We start from the raw sequence: 20,290 nt of genomic DNA on the forward strand, positions 1-20,290 counted from the left end.
AAAAGAGTCAAGGTGTTTGCAATTCCAAGGTGAATCGAATACTGGACCATCTCCAGCGTTTCATACCCACTCTCTTATAACACAGAACTTTGATTCATTGGTCATTGACACGGCTAACAGAGTCTCAGCTTCGCTACCCCATTCCATACCTCGGCAATGAACGGAGGCTTAAGTCGGTGACACTAGACAGGGGAGTTCCTCCGGGCGGTGCGGGGCTGCTCAAGTGAATCTCGCGGAAATTGCTTCTCAGGTTCCTCCGAGAGCATCATTTATGGGTACTGTACCCTATACGACCGTCGCATACTAGTCTCTCCGTTCGGAGGAATCCCGCCCACTATCACCCATGAATCTCGGTAATGCAAGAGTAGGAGTTGTAGTGTGGTGTCTAATGGCTTCTCATTGATACTTGATACAAGAAGGAACTCTAGACAGGCGCTGGCACGACACAGGCTGTCTGATTATCTTTGGCAGCTTGCTTTGATCATCAGAGAATCCAAAATGGAGAATACCGACGTCATCATTGTTGGAGCAGGTCCATCTGGTCTTGCCCTGGCCATCGCCTTGGCCGCTCGCAAGGTCAAAGTAAGCTCTACTCTTTTTCTTCTGATGTCACATCACTGCCCACTGTCATGCTAAAGGAAGCAAGTCTATCGTACTGGAGAAGAACTATGAGATATGTACCGACCCACGAGCGATCGCCATGGGTGGTGATCCCCCGCGCATCGTCAACCTGCTTGGCGTCAACCGATCTATATTGGAAGAGATAGGGCAGGGTTAGTCAAAACCAGGTACATCTTCCCCGTCAGACATCCTGCTAAGTCGTGTGTGGGACTGCAGTCATGTCCTGTGTCCACTTCCACCAGAATACTTTCACCTCCAAGCCCTTTGCCAGCATCGAGCATGAACGCGACTGGCTTGAGCAGGCACTGCCGCCGGGGTTCGTCTTATTGCAGCCCGAACTAGGTGAGAATGGGATATCTGCCCGGATGATGGGCTACGTGATCGTTGACCTCGGCTCCAGAGAAGATATTCCGCCGCTCGATACAGGCGTCCGAGTACGCCGAGCTGAGGCTGAACTGTACCGTGACAGGGATTCGTGAAGTAGATGGTGGTGTCCAGGCCATCTACCAACGAGAAGATGGCGAGACGATGGAAATTCAAGGCAAGCATCTTGTTGGTGCGGATGGCAAGCGCGGATACGTCCGCAAGGGATATCTCGAGGCCAAGGGGATACAGCAGCTTCCGGGACTGTATGATGACTGCCAAACCTCATCTCCGCGATAGGAACCGTTCCGAGACCTGACAGTGCCCCAGATACAAGTATGAGGCGACCTGGATCGCAGCCAACCTGCGCATCACTCTCCCGACACCAACTTCGCACCCTTCCTTTCCGCTGTGGAAGCTCGGATACCAGCCCGAACAGTTGTGGGATGTCTTCTGGCCTGGGGGATTCCAGTAAGTTATAGGCTTCTCTACCGTTTCTCCTCCCTTGGCTGCGCTCGATGACTGACCTTGATCTGATTAGTTTTTGTACCCACCCTACGATGCCTATCGCAACGGGTCGATTCGGACCGAGACAGCAGAAATACTGGAGGTATTAGCTCGAATGCTACGCGCTCTTGGCGAGAATCTAGCAGTTCTCACTGTCCATTTATAGGTTCGAATACGAGCTGCCACCGAATTACCTGCCCGATGACCCCGAAGAGCATCTAAAAGAGCAGATGGTGGCACATATAACCATTCCGGGGCACCTGCTCAGGTATGTATTCCGCACATAGAGATGACAGTTAGCTAATAAGTCAAAACAAGTCGCAAAGGCATGAAACTAGACGAGCCGGTCTCCTTCCCATGGGACTGCGTGGAAATCTTGCGTTGTGCGCCAGCCAGGTAAGCCCCAATGCCATTCCATACCCTGTATTTTGCGTCTCGTCGCTTCAATTCAGTTGACCCTTGCTAATTGCTGCTATTCTGGTTTAGCTTCTCGCAAAAGGTTGTGAATCGGTGGTTTCACGGCAACGTCTCCCTTATAGGTGACGCGGCCCATGTGTTCCCCCCTTCGGCGCCCAGGGGATAGCGAGCGGCATACGGGACGCGCTGGGCTTGTCGTGGAGGCTCGCGCTTCTCTGTGACCCCCATTCATGTTTCTCTACACCAGAGCATCGCGACGTCCTGCTCGAGGGATGGTCGCGGGAGCGGCGTAAGGGAGTGGACGTCTCCAGCATCCTCACGGCGAGGAGCGGCAACATACTCCTAAGCAAGTCGGCTTCCCTCGTGGGCCTCCTCAAAGTCATCAGCGGAGTGCTGGAGCTTTTGCCCTCAGTCCGGGACAGACTGCTGCGATTGAACTTTGACGAAAGTGATGGTCACCGTGGAGTGGACGGCGGCTTCTTTTTGGAGAAGGAAGGGGGAGGTGTCAAGACGGCCCAGGTGTGCCTCAAGACCATCAGTGGCCTCACCAAGCTATCTGATGAGGTCTTCTGGGAGCGAAGTGGCGTGCTTACTCTTCTCCTTCTGTGTCACCCTGACGAAGAGGAGGCTGTGGGCATCAAGGAAGCACTCGATGAAGCAAACCTGCCGCCGTACTTCCTCTCGGGGGAGGTTCTTGAACTATGCGAGGGTACTCCTCACGATGGCACCGAGTTGTTGTCGTATTTGAAGACCAACAGATTCTTTCTGGGTACAGAGGAAGACACCGTGAGGATCATGGCCCAGCCACTGATACCGCACTACAACCCTTCTGCTTTCCGGGATCGGTTCCAACCTGCGACCCGCTATGCGCTGATCCGTCCGGATTTCATTGTCTTTTCGCAAGCCAGAAGCCCGAAGCAGCTGGGGTTGCAACTGCACGCTGCTCAGAAGATGATGACACAAGCGGTGAAGGAGTAGATAGGTTGCTAGAAAGAGAACTAATTCATGGTATTCTCTCAGGATATAAGTTTTAGCTCAATAAATGGTTGGAAACTCCATGTTCACATGACTCTGGCCTCAAAGTTACCTATTCAGGGGTAAGGCTCGTTTGAAATGATTAGTTCGCTCGATATGGGTGGACTATGATGTGTTGAGAGTTAAACTAGTACCTTGCTCAAAACTGCTGTAAACATATCTGCGGATCCATTCCCGCAGTAACATCGTCCAAGCTTGCAAGATCAAAGTCGTCGAGCCACTGATAGTTCTGAAGTTGGGGGTCAACATTATCTGACAACTCTCCATTGGAATGCGTGGCCGAGTCCCCTGGGATAGCCAAGGCATTGACGGCTGGGAAGCGGAATGACGAGGCTTCCTCTGCGAGCGGCGATTGCGTATCGACACCATTCTTGTCAGGACACATCAGGGTTCCGTTGAGGGGGCTGGTGAGGTGGATGAGGTAATTGAGGGCGTCTTCGTGTACCGGCTTCCGCCTCGACAATTTGGCCCGCAACAACTTCAAGGTATCTGTTCATAGCCATGTTAACTTTTCAAGTTTTCTTCTAGGTATTCATTTGAATATGACGTACTTGCCAGACGGCATGCTGCAGCAGAATTTGGAAGTTAGCCGTCAAAAGTTGGCCTGTCTGCGAGCATTGTCACTCACCTACTGGCCAGTTGATTCCCATCTGATCCAGGAACAACTGGAGAAGGTCGAGGTGCTCACTCGACTGAGATGGCGTCGACGCGTTTGTAGCGGCGAGCTCGCCATCGAAAGCCAGGACGGATGCGGCGAGCAGTATCAGGTACGAGCACATGGGATCTATGGCTTTGAAATAGCCAGGCTTCCAGTTCTGAATTATACGGACCATCTCATTCGCCTTGGATGAGATTGTGAGCCATAGGACTTGGAGCTCCAAGCAAGCACTCTGGGTGCTGATCTTTGCTGCACAGATGGACAGTAATATGTTTGCCCTGTTAAAATGAGTGCTGTGTCATGTGTGCAGGCGGGCAGCCGCTTGACTCACCCTGACCAAACAAGAAGCACGTCTAGCCGACGCTGATGTTCCTCGTCTGTCTCGGCAATGCCCAAGTTACGGGTTGCATTGAAAAACCAAGGAGGTAGTGCAAAAGACGTTGCTGTGCAGTCGCTCTCGAGCTCATGCAGCCGCTTCTGTATGTCGCGGCCACGGCTCCGTATCATTAGAGATCGGAGGTCGGTAACTGCTCGCATCAGTGAACATGCACCGAAATATAGGTTCCGATTGCGGCACGAAGCCTTGGAGAATATCATGCTCATGGTCTCCCAGTGCTTCGCGCCGGCTGAAAGCATGATAAACTGCGACCCATCTTCAGACGATTCCTGGTCACAGAGCGATGGATTCGTGAACTCGGAAACTGACATTGCCGGCAATGTCATCTTTGCTTGTAGGTTGTCGGTAATGGGATTGGAGAATGATCTGTTGCCTTGGCACTTAGCATGGAAGTCTTGAATACAGCGGGATCGGATCCCTGGGTTGTGCCTACGCAACAGCACTGCAGCTCGTGTCAAGCGAGTAGATGCACCACCATACGCTGTTCCATTCCTCAGCAGCATGACTTGAACTGATGTCCCTTTCTTGGCTCCGCAGGTGCATCCCGTCGTCGAAGGTACTGGCCTTACTCGGTTCGCCGGGTCTGCTATCGAAGTGTAGAGCATAGTAGAGTTCTGCCATGCGGGTGATCCTCGCGATTTCCGCCACTGTATCCCATCTCAAAGTCTCGGTCATTTCGTAAACATAGAGCAGGACAGATGCCTTGAGTTCATCCATGGTGAGATCAGAGCCTTTATTGAGGTTCATGGCAAGCTGAGCAAATAGTTTGGACGAAGCCGGGCCTCCGAGGACGTCCGGGCTTGCAAACCGAGCCGAGACGGCATAGATGGCCATTTTGAGGCGTGGTGAGAGATCTGGGATTTTGCGGCTTGACAGGCAAGGATAGGGATGGCGGAATAAGGGATAAATCGGCTGGAGGTGTGTAAAATACAGATCTAACCTATGCCCAGGAGGGTCAGACAACTCTTGAACGCTTCAATTGCGATAGAATCTGGGCCACACACAAATATGCTTCAAGCTCGGGGCTGAGTCCTAGGCAGTCCCTGGGAAAGGATTGGCCTAGCGGATAGTATGGCGAGACGTCACCGACTGGATTGTCGCGCCATGGCCACTCTGCGACGGCATCATGATCCATCAGCATCCACCCCGCCGAATCGGCAGTGTCGATTGAGTTAGGGATGGCCTCGTCATGCCTACCACGCTCCTCTGCAAGTGATGAGGACAAGGACGGAGCGCCTCGACGTGCCCGAATCCCGGATGAAACGGTTGAGCTGGCATCGGAAAAGGATCTGCTCACTTTCTGGCAGCCCTTGGGAGGTCCTGCACAGCGACAAAGATCAGCTACCGTCATACCCAGCAATCTCACTCAGAGTGTCGAGGAATACCAGGTTTTCTTCTTCGCCTGCTGTAGGTGCAAACGGCATGGCGGGACCGGCAGCTTCCACAGGCCGGGCGGACCATGTCACCTGGGCAGAAATCAGCAAGCGAACACGTCCACGCATCTGACGCGCTTGAAGCTCACATTTTGTCTTTTTTCTGTGTCTCGGCGTGCCGTGTCAGCAAGAAATGGCTTAAAGCAACAACAAGCATCCGATTGGACAAGCGACGCACATTCTGCAATGATCACAGACCCGGAACTTGACTGCTTCCTGCTGGCCATCGGTCGGGTCCAGTCTTGGTGAGGCAGGCTGAGCAGAGGGAGTGCTAGAAGTTTGAGAGAGCATGATGGAATTTCGTCACAAGTGTGCTATCGAGTCCGTAGCAAGGCTTTCGGCGAATGTTGCACGGTGGCTCGAGGATACAGAGAAGAGGAAAGGAAAAGACAGCACAGCACAGCACAGCGAGAGGTGGAGGATGAAGTGGATGCATGCATCAGGAGGAGTGGGCTTCCCCGCAATCCGAGTTCCGCTAAAGTCACCTCGTCGATTATGCTAAGGCTCCATCAGGCATAACGCCACGTACCTTGACTCTATTTCGTAAGTCAATACAAGTACCGAGGTGTTTTATTATCCAGGTTCAAGATCGTGAGGACTTTAATCACAGGCTAATATAGGTGGGAAATGATGTACCCAATAACCCTTGCGAATCCCTGTTTGACGAAGGCCTCCCCGCAATTTCAAACGAGGCTTGTCACCCGAGTGTTCCGACCCGCGAATGGCATTGACGCCTGATATTGAGCTGCGGAGGACGCCTTGCTCGTTACGGTATCGGTATCTTGGACGGCAGTTATGTACAGATCTTGTCCCGCCGGTGGAATCGCACCAATAACCCCGTCTGCTTAGCAAACCAATACGTCTTCACCTTCCACCCTGGCTCGCTCGACGCCCACTCTAGGTCGAACTGCCTCAACACCTGCGGTACGAACTTGGACATCTCCATGATGGAGATGTTCTTGCCGATGCACGTCCGCGCGCCCGCACCAAACTACATGTCGTGTCGTCAGCCTCTTCTTGTCCGTCAAAACATCCCATTCATCCATCCGGCTACTCACCGCCAGGTTGTGCCTGTCCATCAACTTGATGCGTTCCTCGCTACTGTGTAGCCACCGCTCAGGCCGAAAAGTATCTGCATCTTGTCCAAATATGTCACGTTCGCGGTGGATGACGGCCGCGTTGACGCCGACTATGGTGCCACCTGGCAGATACTCCCCACACAAGCGGACCCCGTCTGGAGGGACCACTCTCTCTAGCGGGTACGACACGGCAGGGTGCATGCGCAGAGCTTCCTTGATGCATGCTTGGCTATGGGTGTCGTCAGAAAAAAGCACTCTGTTGAGGATACAGGAGAGAGAGGCTTACAGATATTCCAGTTCAAGGCTCTCGGAAAAGGTGATGATGGGAGAGAGCTTGCCCGCCCTATCTGCCTCGTCAATCTCGTTTTGCAAAGTCTTGTATGTGGACTTGTCGTGGAGCAGGTAGTAAAAGATGGATCTGAGGGAAATCCCAGTGGTATCGCTACCTGCCAATCTGTAGGCCAGTGTCAGAAGGTTTCTGAGAGTCTCGGTTCCAAACATACAGATTGTTCATCAAATGGTTCATCAAGTCTCGTTGGCTCATTTGCTGGCCCGTCGACTTTTGTTCCTGCCGAAAGTAGGCCAGGAAGTCTGCTCGTTCGCTCGAAGATGGCTGCGAGTCGTACTCTCTGATGCAATCTGAAACCATCTACCACGTCCTGTCTGTCAGCCGCTGATCCATTACGCATGGTAACTATCTCTGTACTTGCCTCTGTTGTTATGGCTATCGGATCTGGAACCCCGAGTCTGCCGAGGATCCTTCTCAAGGTGAGATTGCCCAGAAGATATCGGTGCAGCGATGGCACCTGTCCAATGATTCCCGCATATGCGAGCCCCAACTCGATGCCCGAGATGATATTCTTGACGTCCTTGCGATTTTCCATAAACCCAAAACGTCGGGAGAATGTGATGGCCCCAATGACGTCAAAGGCATACCACTGAGCCCACTCGCCTAGATCAACCACTTGTCCTTGTAAATCGAGCATGGCCTTTGTGAATATTTCGCTGCAGGGGTCGACAAGATATTCCAGCGTTCGTAGCGAAGACATTGAGAACTTCTGGGCCACCGGTCGCTTGAGAGCCTTGTGCTCTTGGGGATCGGTGGTTGTGAACATGCTATCCATCACTTCGTTCTCGTACAAGACTGACAAGGTCTGATAAAAGGGCGACTATGTCGGGGCCTCATGTCAGTTTTTCTTCCACATGCCATCCGTCCGTCGGGTCTTGCATACCTTGAGAAATTTGGAGCTGATGCCATAGATGGTTGCTATTGAGGTCGGGTCGGATATGTCAACCACGTTGGGCGCGGTCCGAACTATCGGGCCATACTTGTCATGTAGCAATTTATACTCCTCATGGGCATTGCCTTTCCACACGAGTCCGATGCGCCAGGCTTGGGTGAACTTTGCCACCCAAGGGCCGGGAATTTTACCAAGCCCAGGGCGCAAGATCGTGCGGACGAGGCTGACAAGCCAGCCGACCAGAAGGACGGTAAAGATGATGATGATCTTGTCCTCGGTGATTAGTGACATTGTGTTTGGTAGATAATGATCTTGACGCCTCTTTTCTTGTTATGTCGTGAGTCATCAGGTAGGTAGTGTGACGAAATTCAAACACCCAAGAGCCATACTCAAGGGAACGACATCTTTAAGTCTTGAGAGTCTGGACTTATTGGCACCAAACCCATATCCCACTTCTGCCTCTGTCCTGACATACTGAAACCAAACTGGATGTTTCATCGCCGCTAGGCGCCAAGTGACCACGCGGGAGCAATGTTCCTCCGCTGCTACATGCGGCCGGAAGATCTTCACTTCACAATAGTCCGAGAAATCCCTCCGACGTTGCCAATCAACCCAAGGCGGACACGTAATTGTGCAACTGTATCATTCTGAGTCAATGTCCCTTGGACCACTGTAGCCCATTCCCAACTGAACCCTTTAAGTGGTAGTTGGCGCCCCTCACATGGAGCCGCCCGACCGGCCACCTCCCCAAAGTTATCCTCTCACAATAACAAGTATTAAGATCCGCCCTCCATCATCCTTGAACCAACTCAACACCATGGCTGCCGTGCTTCCTGAAATTAATAACGATCCTTCCAAGATCCAGCTCGAACGAATTACCCACGTCTACTTTGAGCATCCGGATCTGGAAAAGTTCGACGCGTTTGCCAAGGACTTTGGACTTATCCCAGCCTACCAGGATACGGATGTGAACCTCTACCGTGGCTACGGAAAGGATCCCTACTGCTATGTCGCTCGCAAATCATCCACGGGAGCTCAGGCCTTCGGTGGTGCGGCCTTTGTTGCTCAGACAGAAGCCGACTTCGATAAGGCCGCGGCTCTCGACGGTGCCGTGGTCTCAGAGCTGTCTCCGTTTCCAGGCGGTGGGCGCCGAGTGACGTTGAAGAGCCCCTCGGGATTTCTTTTCCATGTCGTGCATGGGCAAGAGGAGAGAAGTCCCAACGAGTCCGCGTCATCTTCGCTTGCTGAAAGCCAAGGTCCTTTCAACGGTAGTCTTGTTAAGAAAAGATTTGGTGAGTCTTGTTCTCGGTTGTTAGCTAGCCAGAGGTTAGTAGCTAATAGTGTCACCTACAGGCCAGTTCCAGAGATTTCGCCATGGCCCTGCCACGGTCCATAAACTGGGCCACTACGGCTTCATCGTCGGAGACTGGGCCAAGGAAGTCACATGGTATACAGACAATTTCAATTTCGTTCCTTCGGATGTGCAATATGAAGGAGAAAACGGAGACCTGGATGTCATCACCTTCTTGCATCTGGATTTGGGGGAGCGCTTCTCCGACCATCACTCGCTGTTCCTCTCACGTGCGCCCCCGGGAGAGCATGACCGCATGCATCACACATCCTATGAGGTGGAGGACTTTGACACGCAGCTCCTGGGTCACGACTGGCTGGCCAGCAAGGGTTATTACTCTGTCTGGGGTGTGGGCAGACACATCTTGGGGTCTCAGATATTCGACTACTGGAGAGACCCTAGTGGATTTACCATAGAGCACTACGCTGATGGCGATCTTGTCAACGTCAAGACGGGCACCAAGCGGAGCAAGGCCGGGCCGCTATCTGTATGGGGACCTGAATTTTCTGCAGATATGACCGCTGATGGGACAAGGGCCACGGCAGCTTGAGATTCCCGGTCTCGCTTGACTGGATGTAGTGTACCGACATCAAGAGAATTATGTTGAACATTATAAACATACTGAATAACTCGTAAACTGAGGTACTTTGGCATACTGATGAACTCTATTGGCCATTTCCATATGAGCGCTCCAAGATGATCGCATTCGGCGTTCTCGCCTGCCTTTGCAATATCCAACACGTGGTTAGCCAGAAAGTCATGTCATCAGGCATATCCTAGGCTCTCTCACACTAGAATCCAGGTTCCTCCGGCACCAACATGTTTTGTGGGCTAGTCGTGAAGATCCGGAGGAACTTATGGTGGGTCGACCAAGTCCCTCCGGTCCGTCCCCTCTTCTCTCCACATCAGATGCAACACTATGGAGGAGACGGGTTCAGGATTATTATTTTCTTACAAACGATCTGAAGTTACTCCGGGTGGATTGATAGAAAGACTAAGACTATCATGCAGATCTATATCTCTGGCAATGATCCAGGCACGCTTTGATTCCCGTTGAAGAGCTACAATAGATGCCAAGGTGACTGGATACCTGATTAAAGCCCAATAATCGTTTTGGATTCCCTGCGGCGCAAATATTCCACATTGAGAAAATGTCTACTTGGAAGCATTTGATACGGTTCCTAGATGACGAGGGTCAGAGCTACCTCGCTTCTCTGCCAGCCCCCCAAACTACCTCCGAGATAGTTAGCTCAACCGTGACGGGGTATGCTTCTTTTGCAGATCTGCTTGAGCAAAACGGTAGGCTTGTCAAGGTCGTCAAGGTACAGTTCAAGCAAACCCGACAGCAACCCACGGGAAGCGTATTATCGAGTACATGAAGAACACTGACTTGGTGACACAGGTTCTCTCCCCACTACCGTTTGAAGGAGACATCATCTGTATTGGGACAAACTACAGGGAACATGCAAAGGAAGCGAATGTGAGGACGACCTACCTGAGCCGATGTTATCGTCGCCCAAGTCTTTACGGTTGACTAATCTACCAACCCCTCATATACAGCTCCCTGTTCCCTTAGATCCCGTTATGTGGTACAAACCGAGAAGGGCTTTGGCAGGACCGGGGGAAGTGCCAATCCCCCCTATCGCGGCCAACGGCTTTCTCGACTACGAGGTACGGATTGTCTCTTTCCACCGCCGCGGGGAAGCTCTCTAATTAAGCTAATGCTTGCTGTTACAGGGAGAACTCTGTATCGTGCTGTCGCGTGATGCGCGAGACGTCAAGGTCGAAGAAGCCCCAGACTACATCCTCGGGTACACCATCGGCAATGACTTGACTGCACGATTTTACCAAGACCCAAAGCGTGGCGGCGGACAATTCACGCGATGCAAAGCCTATGACGGGTTTGCGCCTCTGGGACCGATCCTCACAAACGCCAAGACGTTCGGCGGCGTGGGGGATAAGAAGATCACCACAAAGGTGAACGGCACTGTGTTCCAGAATAGTCTCTGCGACTTGATACACGGCCCGGAGACCCTGGTCAGCTTCCTTTCCCAAGGTGAGTTAAAGTGCAAGAAATTGCTCTTCTCGTCTCATGAACTGACCCGCGCCCCAGGAACAACTCTGCCAGCAGGCACGGTGATTATGACGGGCTCGCCGCCAGGGATTGGCTATTTTCAGAACCCTAAGCTTAACTTGAAGGATGGGGACATAGTAGAAGTTGAGATATCTGATATTGGGACTCTGACAAATAAAATCGTCTTTCAATAAGAGCGACGACGGGGTGGAGACAGATGGCCGAGCGGTACACGTAGAACTTGGACTCTGGTAGACGATTAGATGATAATAAAGAGATTTCCACTCAAGAACTGCAAGCCCATACAAGTCCCCAACAAACTCGTTGGGGACCGCAGAGGTCGCGTGCCTCGTAGGCCGCCCGGACGCCGCAAACACAATAGGGTCGGCTGGAAATGTTTGATGCATGTTCTGTGTGGGCTCCAGTCGGTATCAACCAATGTACATGGCTTGATTAGTCCAGGAAGCTTTGCGCAGGTTCTCCCAAATCTCGCGTCACAGGCGCGTCGAAACCCACTGCTATTTCAGCTCTCAGCTCAAGTCTGTTATGCAGGTCGCCTTAGCTGTAAGTTCGATCAGAGAATACCGCAGTCCGAACCGATCAAACAGTGACTTCTCACCATTAAAAACTACGTGCGCGAATTGATTTCCCGGCCATATACTAGGTAGATAAGAATGAGAACCCTGGGCTCATCTGGAACCCAAAACTTCAAACGCGTGCATCCCTGCCACTACGCTCTTTAGGGTAGCGTTGCGCACGACCGACGATTACCAGAATCGGCTATGATCTCGCCCGAATGGTAGTACAAACCAGTCATGCGCTGAGAGCCCAATAGCTTCAGTGTATAGATTTGAGAAGATGTGTTGAAGCCTCTTCAATTAATGTGAGGTTGGGGGGGGGGGGGGGGGGCCTTTCGTTGCGTGGACTGTCAGTAAAAGAGTCTCTCTGTGACAACCTTCAAAAATTTCCAGAAACGCCATGTGAGGAGGCGAGATGCATACCTAGATGATACGTACGTAAAGAATGTGGAAGCATTGACTACTTGTCAATCAAATCAGCTTGATAGGTATGGCCGCCGGTCAGGCTTTAAACCCCAGATACTGTCAATCGGAACATTATTCAAACTGCACGGTCAACATCCCCGCATCTTGGCAGCCAATTACATCGGTATCTGGATAGAGAGCTTGCTGATGGGAGCGAGATAGCGGGCCGGCGGCCAGGAGAGAACGATGATCGCTGGCAGATAAGAAGATAACGCCCACCATCAGACAAATCATGGCGTCCAAAAGGCGCTTATCGTGATTTAGATCAGCCTTATCTGCGCCATCTAAGCCATTTTTACTGACATCTCCGCGCGGATTGCAACCTTAGTTATTACCCCACGCCTTTGGGCCGACCATGTCAAGTTGGCATTGTCCAATCAGGATGAGTCTACTTATCGCCAAGAGCATGAACATGTTCGATCACCTTGTGAAACATGTGTTCAAGACTCCGATATAAAGTGTGAACCTTGGCAGTTGGGTCAAGTTCTTGGCTAGACGAGCTTGGTCGCTGTAATTGTCTTGTCAAAGAGGTACTCCTTTATTTCACAAGAATTCGCAATCATGGCAGGTGGCGGTGGTCCATCTTCCGGCACTGTTGAGCCTCCCTTGAGTCAAGCCTACGGATACGGCATCATTGTCGGTCTTGGCTTTCTCTTTTCATTGGGCATGATCTTGACGACATGGATCCTGAAGAGGTATTGAGGTCTTGTCCTGCTTCCACATGGTCTTGGCTAACCTAATAGATACAACAATGAGCAGCAAACCTCGGAAATGTTTAACACAGCTGGCAGGACAGTCAAGTCTGGTCTGGTCGCCTCTGCTGTTGTTTCTAGCTGGACCTGGGCGGCAACACTACTGCAATCATCTGGAGTTGCTTACAGATATGGTGTTTCGGGACCATTCTGGGTATGTGAGAACGTGGCCTTGTGCCGTCTCATTAATATTGACGTGTGATTTCAGTACGCTTCAGGAGCAACAGTCCAGATCATCTTGTTTGCCACCATTGCAATCGAGTTGAAGAGAAGAGCACCAAACGCCCATACCTTTTTGGAAGTCATCCGTGCTCGCTATGGTGAGTTGGGATTTCGTGGTGGATATGGCCTGGACTTCACTAACCGTACCAGGTCGCCTCACACATTGCGTCTATATTTGCTTCGGATTGTTCACCAATATTCTAGTGACTGCCATGCTGTTGACCGGAGGTTCCGCCGTCGTGACATCTCTCACTGGCATGCACACCGCTGCCGCTTGCTTTCTGCTGCCTCTGGGTGTCGTTCTGTACACAATGTTTGGAGGGTATGTGATTCAACTACTTTTGTGCCATGAAATGTCCTAACCAATGATATAGTATCAAGGCGACGTTTCTTACTGATTACGTGAGTAAAGCTCTCAAGCATCTGAGAGTTTATCGTTCTGACTGTCGTATTCTAGGTTCATACGGTTGTCATTCTCGTCATTATTCTCATCTTCGCCCTCACGGCGTATGCTGGTGGCTCTGAGCTCGGCTCCCCATCAGAGGTCTACAATCTTCTTGTCGAGGCTACGGCCTCTCATCCGGTAGAAGGAAATGCTGAAGGCTCCTACCTAACCATGAGATCAAGAGAGGGCATAATCTTCTTTGTCATCAACATTGTTGGCAACTTTGGAACCGTCTTCATGGACAATGGTATGTATGATTCTCAGTCAACAGGATATATCTCTAACTCAGCATCAGGTTACTACAACAAGGCTATTGCGGCTCATCCGGTGTCTGCACTGCCTGGATATATCATCGGCGGCTTGTCCTGGTTTGCTATTCCTTGGCTATGCGCCACGACCATGGGTCTCAGTGCCCTGGCCCTAGAGACAAACCCAGCCTTCCCAACATACCCGAACCGCATGGATCCGGCAGACGTGACGGCAGGCTTGGTGCTCCCGTATGCTGCTGTCGGCTTGTTGGGAAAGTCGGGTGCCATCTGCACCCTCATCATGATATTCATGGCCGTGACATCAGCGACGTCGGCCCAGCTGATTGCTGTCTCTTCCATTTTCACCTATGATGTTTACCAGTAAGGCTTCTGTCATTTGTCATTCCTTTGGTCCTGCTAACGCACTGTGTAGAACTTATATCAACCCTCGTGCCTCTGGCAATCGTCTGATTGCCGTGTCCCACTCCAGTGTCGTCGCATACGGTACTATCATGGCAGGCTTCAGCGTAGGACTTCACTATGCCGGCATCAGTATGGGGTGGCTCTATTTGTGGATGGGCGTCATGATCTCTGCGGCCGTCATCCCTGCCACTTTGACCTTGCTTTGGACTCGACAGAACTGGATCGCTGCGGCGTGCTCACCAGTTCTTGGACTCTGCTGCGCTCTCATTGCCTGGACAGTCACCTGCGCGAAAGAATTCGACGGGGTCTTGAGTGTCGACAACCTCGGCACCAACAATCCTATGCTCGCGGGCAACGTCGTTGCGCTACTCAGTCCCGTCATCTTTGTTCCCTTCTTCACCTTCGTGTTTGGGCCAGACCGTTATGACTGGTCGTCCATGGCAGCCATCAAGCAGATTGAGGACTCCAACTCGTCTGATCTTATGGAAGATTCCGAAAATGCTTCCCCACAGGCAACGTTTACTGTCGTTGCCCCCGAAGAAGACAAGGCCAAGTTGAACAAGGCTTCCAAGACGGCCAAGATCATGACAGTTTGTATGACTCTGGCGCTCCTTATACTTTGGCCTATGCCGATGTATGGTTCATCCTATGTTTTCTCCAAGGAGTTCTTCACTGGATGGGTCGTTGTGGGAATTATTTGGCTGTTTGGCAGTTCCATTGCGGTTGGTCTTTTCCCACTTTGGGAAGGCCGCCACAGCATGGTTCGAGTGGCCAAGGGAATGCTAGGAAAGTCTAGCAAATTTGAGGTTGATCCTGCGATTGAAGGAAAAGTAGTTGATGAGGAAACGATCAAAGACTTGGACCAGAAGGATTGAACGTGCCGTAGGTGCGTCTGGTTATGATTAGCAACAGAAGCTTTGGGGATATCCAAGTGCGCGTAGACCAATCAAAGCACGAAATCTTGTCTTATCTCGATCTTTAGACCATCCCATTCGGCTTGTTTACCCGCTGTAGATGTCAGGGGTGATGTTCCACCAGCGCCATAGAGTGTGCTGATAAGGAGTACGGATACCACAGGTCAAATTATTCCAAGGACCCACCTTGTAGGCTTTATAAGCTCCATAGAAGTTGACCATTCTCATCGATTCCCGATGATGGGTTGGGATTAGGGCTGGAAAGATATGGCCAATTACCACACCAAACACCCTACAAACCCAACGTAGCAGGCCTCACTATCACTTGAGTTGAGTAATATACCTTCTCATCGCGAAAAAGGAGACTATGTTGTCCGGCCGGCCTCTCATAGCCGATATCTGCGTGTATTTCACCCCGTCAGCACCTTGAGTATCCCTTCTTCTTTGACAACCCTCTAAGGCGACCCCGACCATAGTTAGCAGCTTGCTCTGACTAGGCATAAGCCTTCTGCCGCATCTGCACAGTGTATTTTCCTCTAACCATGTTCGGGGCTCTAGACCTCAACTGCTCATTAGCTGCATCCTCACCAAGTTAACTTAGGTCAGAGCCTCTTGTAGTTGTTTGAAAGCGTGATTATTACTGGTGCGGCAACAAGGACTAGTAGAGATGTGAATGTGTGCAGTGCTAGTAAATTCTAGATAGATTCAGCTGAGGGCCACACCATGTGAAATTCCGATGTTGGCCAGCTTAAGTGAACGCGCTCGATGTTCGTGATGGTGGAGCTGAACAGACCACGTACGAATCTAACACAGCCCGGAGATCAGAGCCAAGCGCCTTGACAAGGCCAGTGTCATTGTCCTGTCTGAAGGGTTATTGTGCATGCCGCGGAGTCTTTAATGACGACACGCTACTATCAATGTTGGGTACCCAGCCGCCAGGATTGCACTGTGCACGAGATACGGGTATGCTGGAAAATGTATAGTAACCCTGGGCACTTCAGACTGTGACTAGTGGGTTATTATATGCATCTTTGATCAGTTTGATGACTCGAGAGGCAGAACCATCGTGGTGAATGGTTCTATCACTGCTGCCCACACCAATTCACAGTTGTACCGCAATAAACCAGCGCTTGCCCAGCAGGGGCTGATCCTGTTGGAAGCACCATCCGGGAAAACATGGTCACAGGTATCTATTTAGAAACCCTTCAGAGAGATGTGGCCGAAGACAGCGCGTTCCAGTGCAGCCAACGTTTAGAGCCTGGACTGCTCCCACTCGCAAGGTCCCAGTACGCCACACGGACAGGGCAGCAGGGAATCAACAAGCTGCCTTGGGGTATTTTCCAAGGCGACATGCGGGATATAGCGTATTTCAGATATGTCGATAATGAAATGACACAAATTTTGTTAACTCGTCTAGGCGCTATTATACGTAAACCAAACTGGCTACACAGGTACGAGAACACATAGGGAGCAACAATACTAACTCTAGTGGTTTGGAATACCTAGGGGATGACGGACAAAGTGCGTATGGTGGTGATGATATTGTGGATTAAGACAATGCTAGAAAGAACGAGGCTGAGGAGATGCAACAGCTGTGAAACTGAGGAAAGACACGGACAGTTGGAAAGTCACATGCCTCTCAGACTCTGGGAACTACTCGAGGGCCGTCTTCTGGAACTCTGCCATTATGCCATCTGGGAGTAACTAGACATAAGATTCAATAGAGGGGGAGACATGCCTGTTTATGTAGTCTATCGAATGGTGTGTGGTGTACTGGTGGTGATGTTGTTCTCTATCGATGTGAGATCGAGGTAGAACGGAATGGAAAATTCCAGCATGCAGATCTGGCCAATCATATGATTTATCCCCCGTGAAAGGGAGAGACAATTTTCTCAACCCCGCTCCAACACACAATAGCGATCGTCATCGTCACTCCTCAGTCCACACATCACGGGCCCACGTTGGTAACACACCCAGCTCCTGCAGAATCTCTCTCTCTAACCTCCAGTACAGCTATCATCTCCAGCATGACCTCTAGTTCAGATCCGTTCTCCATCGCCGAAGACGGGACCATCCAGGTCGCAGGCACCTCGGGCGAGACAAACGTCGCCGTCTGGAATCCGAGCCTCCCCACGGCCTTCCAAAACGCTCGAGATGCCACCTATTTCACCCGTCTCGAAACTCGGCACTCATACCAAGAGCTGAAAGCGGCGTTCGACCTGACTCCAGATGTGGATCAGACGTTCTGCCTGTCGGTCAACAATGTAATCCTCGTCTTCTCTAAGGGCACTTCTGAAGAGCACCATCAGCAAGTCCACAAAGTTCTCGAAATGATGCAGACCCATTCAATGCGTGCAAATGCGAAAGGTTGTGTTTTTGATGCGAGAACAAGCGCTGATGCGGGGATTGTGTTGGATCGAGTTGGGCAGCACAAGGTTTTTATGGTTATCAATCAAGGGCCACCAAGGCGATGAGTAGGAGCTCTGGAGGTATCTGTATATGAAACGGTATCACGCTACATTGCTCACGAGCAAAGTAAGAATTCGGGTCCATTGCCAAATCAAGGAACCCAGTGGTGGTGGCCCATCCCCCAAATTAACACGACTGGCCAAATCGTCAGACTGCTGTAACGCCACGATAAAGGCGACTGGATGAGCCTCTGTGTAATCGCGATACCCTGTCTGGGGTCCCAATTAGCGATCCGAGCCGAGAAGAGTCGGTATCTGGCAACACATAAGCCTAGCCAGCGGCTCAGAGAGCGAGGACATTACTGTGCGGGACGACAACGATGCTTTCCCCAAATTAAACCAATATCGAAACCCCGAAATGACTACTATCACGCACGACCGGGTTAGATTTTCCACACTTCGTGTGCCCAACCACGTGTTATAACCAACCACCTTCACTTGCGTTCTCGTCCTAACTCTTTAGACCGGTTCTCGCACCTCTCTGCATTAGATTTCGCGTGCCTATGTCGTCCCATGTCTATTTCCGTTCATTTTTTTTTTCTCACACTGAATATTAGCTAACAGTCTCGGTTGCCGCACTATATGAGAATACCGTGTGCAAAGACTTGTGAGACAAACCCGATACATGCATCAATGTCCTCTGTTTCATCCAGATTGCAGATACTTTGACACAATTTGTAGAAACGCAGAGAGAACTCATATCACGAACAAACGACAAAAAGAGGAATCCGTTGGGACATGACTCGAAGAACCGTCATTTAATACAATGTCATCTTGGCTTCTCTTTCAGAGATTACAGAGAAGTGTAACAGTCAAAGCCGGGGGCGAACTAGGAAGTGGTGTCTTTAACAACTTGAACCAATGTGGAAGTAGTGTCAGCGCGTCCAGACCTAAGACTTTTCTCTCTGTCTAAAAGTAAGAAACAAAGATCGTAACAAAAGCAACTAGACACAAAAGCGTTGTTTGTTGAAACATCGACCTCTCCGAAGCCGAGCTTTTCTCCTGACTCTTTTCCCCTCCTGCCAGCTCAAGATCTGACTCCTTATGGATGAGCGCCACTGCTGGAACCCTGGTCGCGACAACGCCACCTTCAGTCTCTCCAGTTTCGAGGACCCGGGTAAGGGTTTCCAAGCTGATCGTTTCCCACAGAGTGATGGTTGAGTTGTGAATTGTCTGAGTTCCAATGGGTGTTGGCTCGCTGTGACCGTAATACCCACACAGTTCTGTGAAGCCATAGGAAGATATTGGACCTAGAACTGAGTAGCAATCGCCGTTGTTGTCGCCATCGAAGCCGCTACAAACCGCATCAGTATGAGGAACATAAGCGGAAGAATTGCACAAATACCTCGGGCAACATATCTTGAGAGTCTCGGAGGGCAATAGGACTTGTTTCCAAATCTCATCTGGGTCTGAAGGCTGTGCTCTACCGGGCTCCCAGTGACCGAGCCAGCGAGAGTAACTCTGCGTCAAGTATCCCGAGATCTCTGTGAAGGATCCACCTTCGTTAACGAGGGCAGCGGCAGTGGTCCAGCCTTGGGGGCAGTGAAGACCGGGAGAATAATAATGATAGAATCCATGGTCAAAGATCTTCGCATATACATCAGTCATGAGCTTATCGAAGGCGTCTCCAGATGGTATACAGTCGCCAAATGTTTGGACACCGGTACAGGTTGGGTAAGCCCAAAGTATGCCGGGTTCTTGTGTCACGCCCAAGTAAAGATGGTCAGTTTCTGTGATGCATGATGTTGGTGCCGAATAGATCGTTGTTAGCGGGCCGAAGTTAGTAATGGTGGCTTTGTGGCCAGTCACAGCTGTTGCGGTGGGCATCTTGGGATGAGGGTCGAAGAAGCCTTCCGAATGTCTTTACTCGGGCGTTTAGAAAAATGAATCTCACCATTCTAGGACTTGAGAGTAGACAACAATCAAGTATATGTACCTATTCTTTGAACGCTCCAAGCAAGCTTCAAAGCTTGCTGCGACAGCACGATGGAGTGGCGCAGTTTCTCTTGGCAGTTCAAGCACCTCAGGGAGGCCTCTCTATGTCCTGCAATGGCTAATAAATGCGATTGAGGGTATCTCGGCTACTTCTAGAATCGGCCTAGTTGGAAGAGGCACAGTAGTCGAGTAGCTCTCCTTGGCGTTGTATTGTAGGCGGGGTGGGCTGCTTGAGGCTATACTCACTTGCATGTGATTCCAGTGCATAGCCGAGGACATGCAGAATGTCACCGCATTCTACATTCTTCGTATGCCCTCACGGTTGCTTTTACAACTCTGAATTAAGCACGAAGTAGGATGCCTGCTGATCCAACGCCACTGCGAGCTGTATTGTGCCCGTTTGTCAAGGCAGCAACAGATGCTAATCTTCGGTATTTACCATAGGTTTGCAGGGTAATAGACCGGTTATCTGAGTACTACGATCGTAGCCGTCCAATTCGATTCGAGCTAGAGCCAGCCTGCCCAATGATAACCTGGGCTCTCTTTCAGAGCTATTTTCGTGATGGCCCATGCATGACCGGGCAGCCTGGGCCTCAAATGTTTCAGTGAGCTCTTGCGCTCAAGAATGCTAGAATTTGACACCTATCTGGAGAGTCATTGGGTA

General features: G+C 51.0%; 8 protein-coding genes across 8 annotated transcripts; 5 read left to right on the forward strand and 3 right to left on the reverse strand.

The window, feature by feature from the left end:
• Positions 1 to 498: 498 nt before the first annotated feature.
• On the forward strand, positions 499 to 2,886 carry MRS44_011779 (uncharacterized protein; the record flags this gene model as incomplete). Its single annotated transcript, XM_065619855.1, has 8 exons — positions 499 to 582; positions 647 to 773; positions 838 to 963; positions 1,091 to 1,250; positions 1,315 to 1,455; positions 1,526 to 1,594; positions 1,658 to 1,759; positions 2,112 to 2,886. 8 exons carry the CDS (start codon positions 499 to 501, stop codon positions 2,884 to 2,886), a joined length of 1,584 nt encoding a protein of 527 aa, XP_065475927.1.
• A 196-nt stretch (positions 2,887 to 3,082) lies between these two features.
• MRS44_011780 (uncharacterized protein) lies at positions 3,083 to 5,722 on the reverse strand (the record flags this gene model as incomplete). Its single annotated transcript, XM_065619856.1, has 8 exons — positions 3,083 to 3,432; positions 3,495 to 3,509; positions 3,572 to 3,879; positions 3,933 to 4,364; positions 4,432 to 4,910; positions 4,960 to 5,318; positions 5,365 to 5,464; positions 5,630 to 5,722. 8 exons carry the CDS (start codon positions 5,720 to 5,722, stop codon positions 3,083 to 3,085), a joined length of 2,136 nt encoding a protein of 711 aa, XP_065475928.1.
• A 502-nt stretch (positions 5,723 to 6,224) lies between these two features.
• On the reverse strand, positions 6,225 to 8,042 carry MRS44_011781 (uncharacterized protein; the record flags this gene model as incomplete). The annotated part of the gene is made up of 6 exons (XM_065619857.1): positions 6,225 to 6,422; positions 6,490 to 6,739; positions 6,797 to 6,964; positions 7,014 to 7,078; positions 7,137 to 7,679; positions 7,743 to 8,042. The coding sequence occupies 6 exons, from the start codon at positions 8,040 to 8,042 to the stop codon at positions 6,225 to 6,227; spliced, it is 1,524 nt and encodes a 507-aa protein (XP_065475929.1).
• Positions 8,043 to 8,568: 526 nt separating this feature from the next.
• On the forward strand, positions 8,569 to 9,652 carry MRS44_011782 (uncharacterized protein; the record flags this gene model as incomplete). The annotated part of the gene is made up of 2 exons (XM_046270733.2): positions 8,569 to 9,043; positions 9,105 to 9,652. 2 exons carry the CDS (start codon positions 8,569 to 8,571, stop codon positions 9,650 to 9,652), a joined length of 1,023 nt encoding a protein of 340 aa, XP_046134498.2.
• Positions 9,653 to 10,686: 1,034 nt separating this feature from the next.
• On the forward strand, positions 10,687 to 11,979 carry MRS44_011783 (uncharacterized protein; the record flags this gene model as incomplete). The annotated part of the gene is made up of 4 exons (XM_065619858.1): positions 10,687 to 10,773; positions 10,840 to 11,158; positions 11,634 to 11,740; positions 11,920 to 11,979. 4 exons carry the CDS (start codon positions 10,687 to 10,689, stop codon positions 11,977 to 11,979), a joined length of 573 nt encoding a protein of 190 aa, XP_065475930.1.
• An 801-nt stretch (positions 11,980 to 12,780) lies between these two features.
• MRS44_011784 (uncharacterized protein) lies at positions 12,781 to 15,184 on the forward strand (the record flags this gene model as incomplete). The annotated part of the gene is made up of 8 exons (XM_046272614.1): positions 12,781 to 12,914; positions 12,963 to 13,125; positions 13,180 to 13,291; positions 13,344 to 13,515; positions 13,568 to 13,595; positions 13,651 to 13,885; positions 13,934 to 14,267; positions 14,320 to 15,184. 8 exons carry the CDS (start codon positions 12,781 to 12,783, stop codon positions 15,182 to 15,184), a joined length of 2,043 nt encoding a protein of 680 aa, XP_046134496.1.
• A 2,066-nt stretch (positions 15,185 to 17,250) lies between these two features.
• On the forward strand, positions 17,251 to 17,697 carry MRS44_011785 (uncharacterized protein; the record flags this gene model as incomplete). The annotated part of the gene is made up of 1 exon (XM_046279959.2): positions 17,251 to 17,697. One exon carries the CDS (start codon positions 17,251 to 17,253, stop codon positions 17,695 to 17,697), a length of 447 nt encoding a protein of 148 aa, XP_046134495.1.
• A 903-nt stretch (positions 17,698 to 18,600) lies between these two features.
• On the reverse strand, positions 18,601 to 19,518 carry MRS44_011786 (uncharacterized protein; the record flags this gene model as incomplete). Its single annotated transcript, XM_046275666.2, has 2 exons — positions 18,601 to 18,985; positions 19,037 to 19,518. The coding sequence occupies 2 exons, from the start codon at positions 19,516 to 19,518 to the stop codon at positions 18,601 to 18,603; spliced, it is 867 nt and encodes a 288-aa protein (XP_046134494.1).
• Between the last annotated feature and the right edge of the window lie 772 nt (positions 19,519 to 20,290).

This window comes from Fusarium solani, assembly GCF_023522795.1.
Source record: "Fusarium solani strain SB1 chromosome Unknown bctg00000007, whole genome shotgun sequence".
NCBI lineage: Eukaryota > Fungi > Ascomycota > Sordariomycetes > Hypocreales > Nectriaceae > Fusarium > Fusarium solani.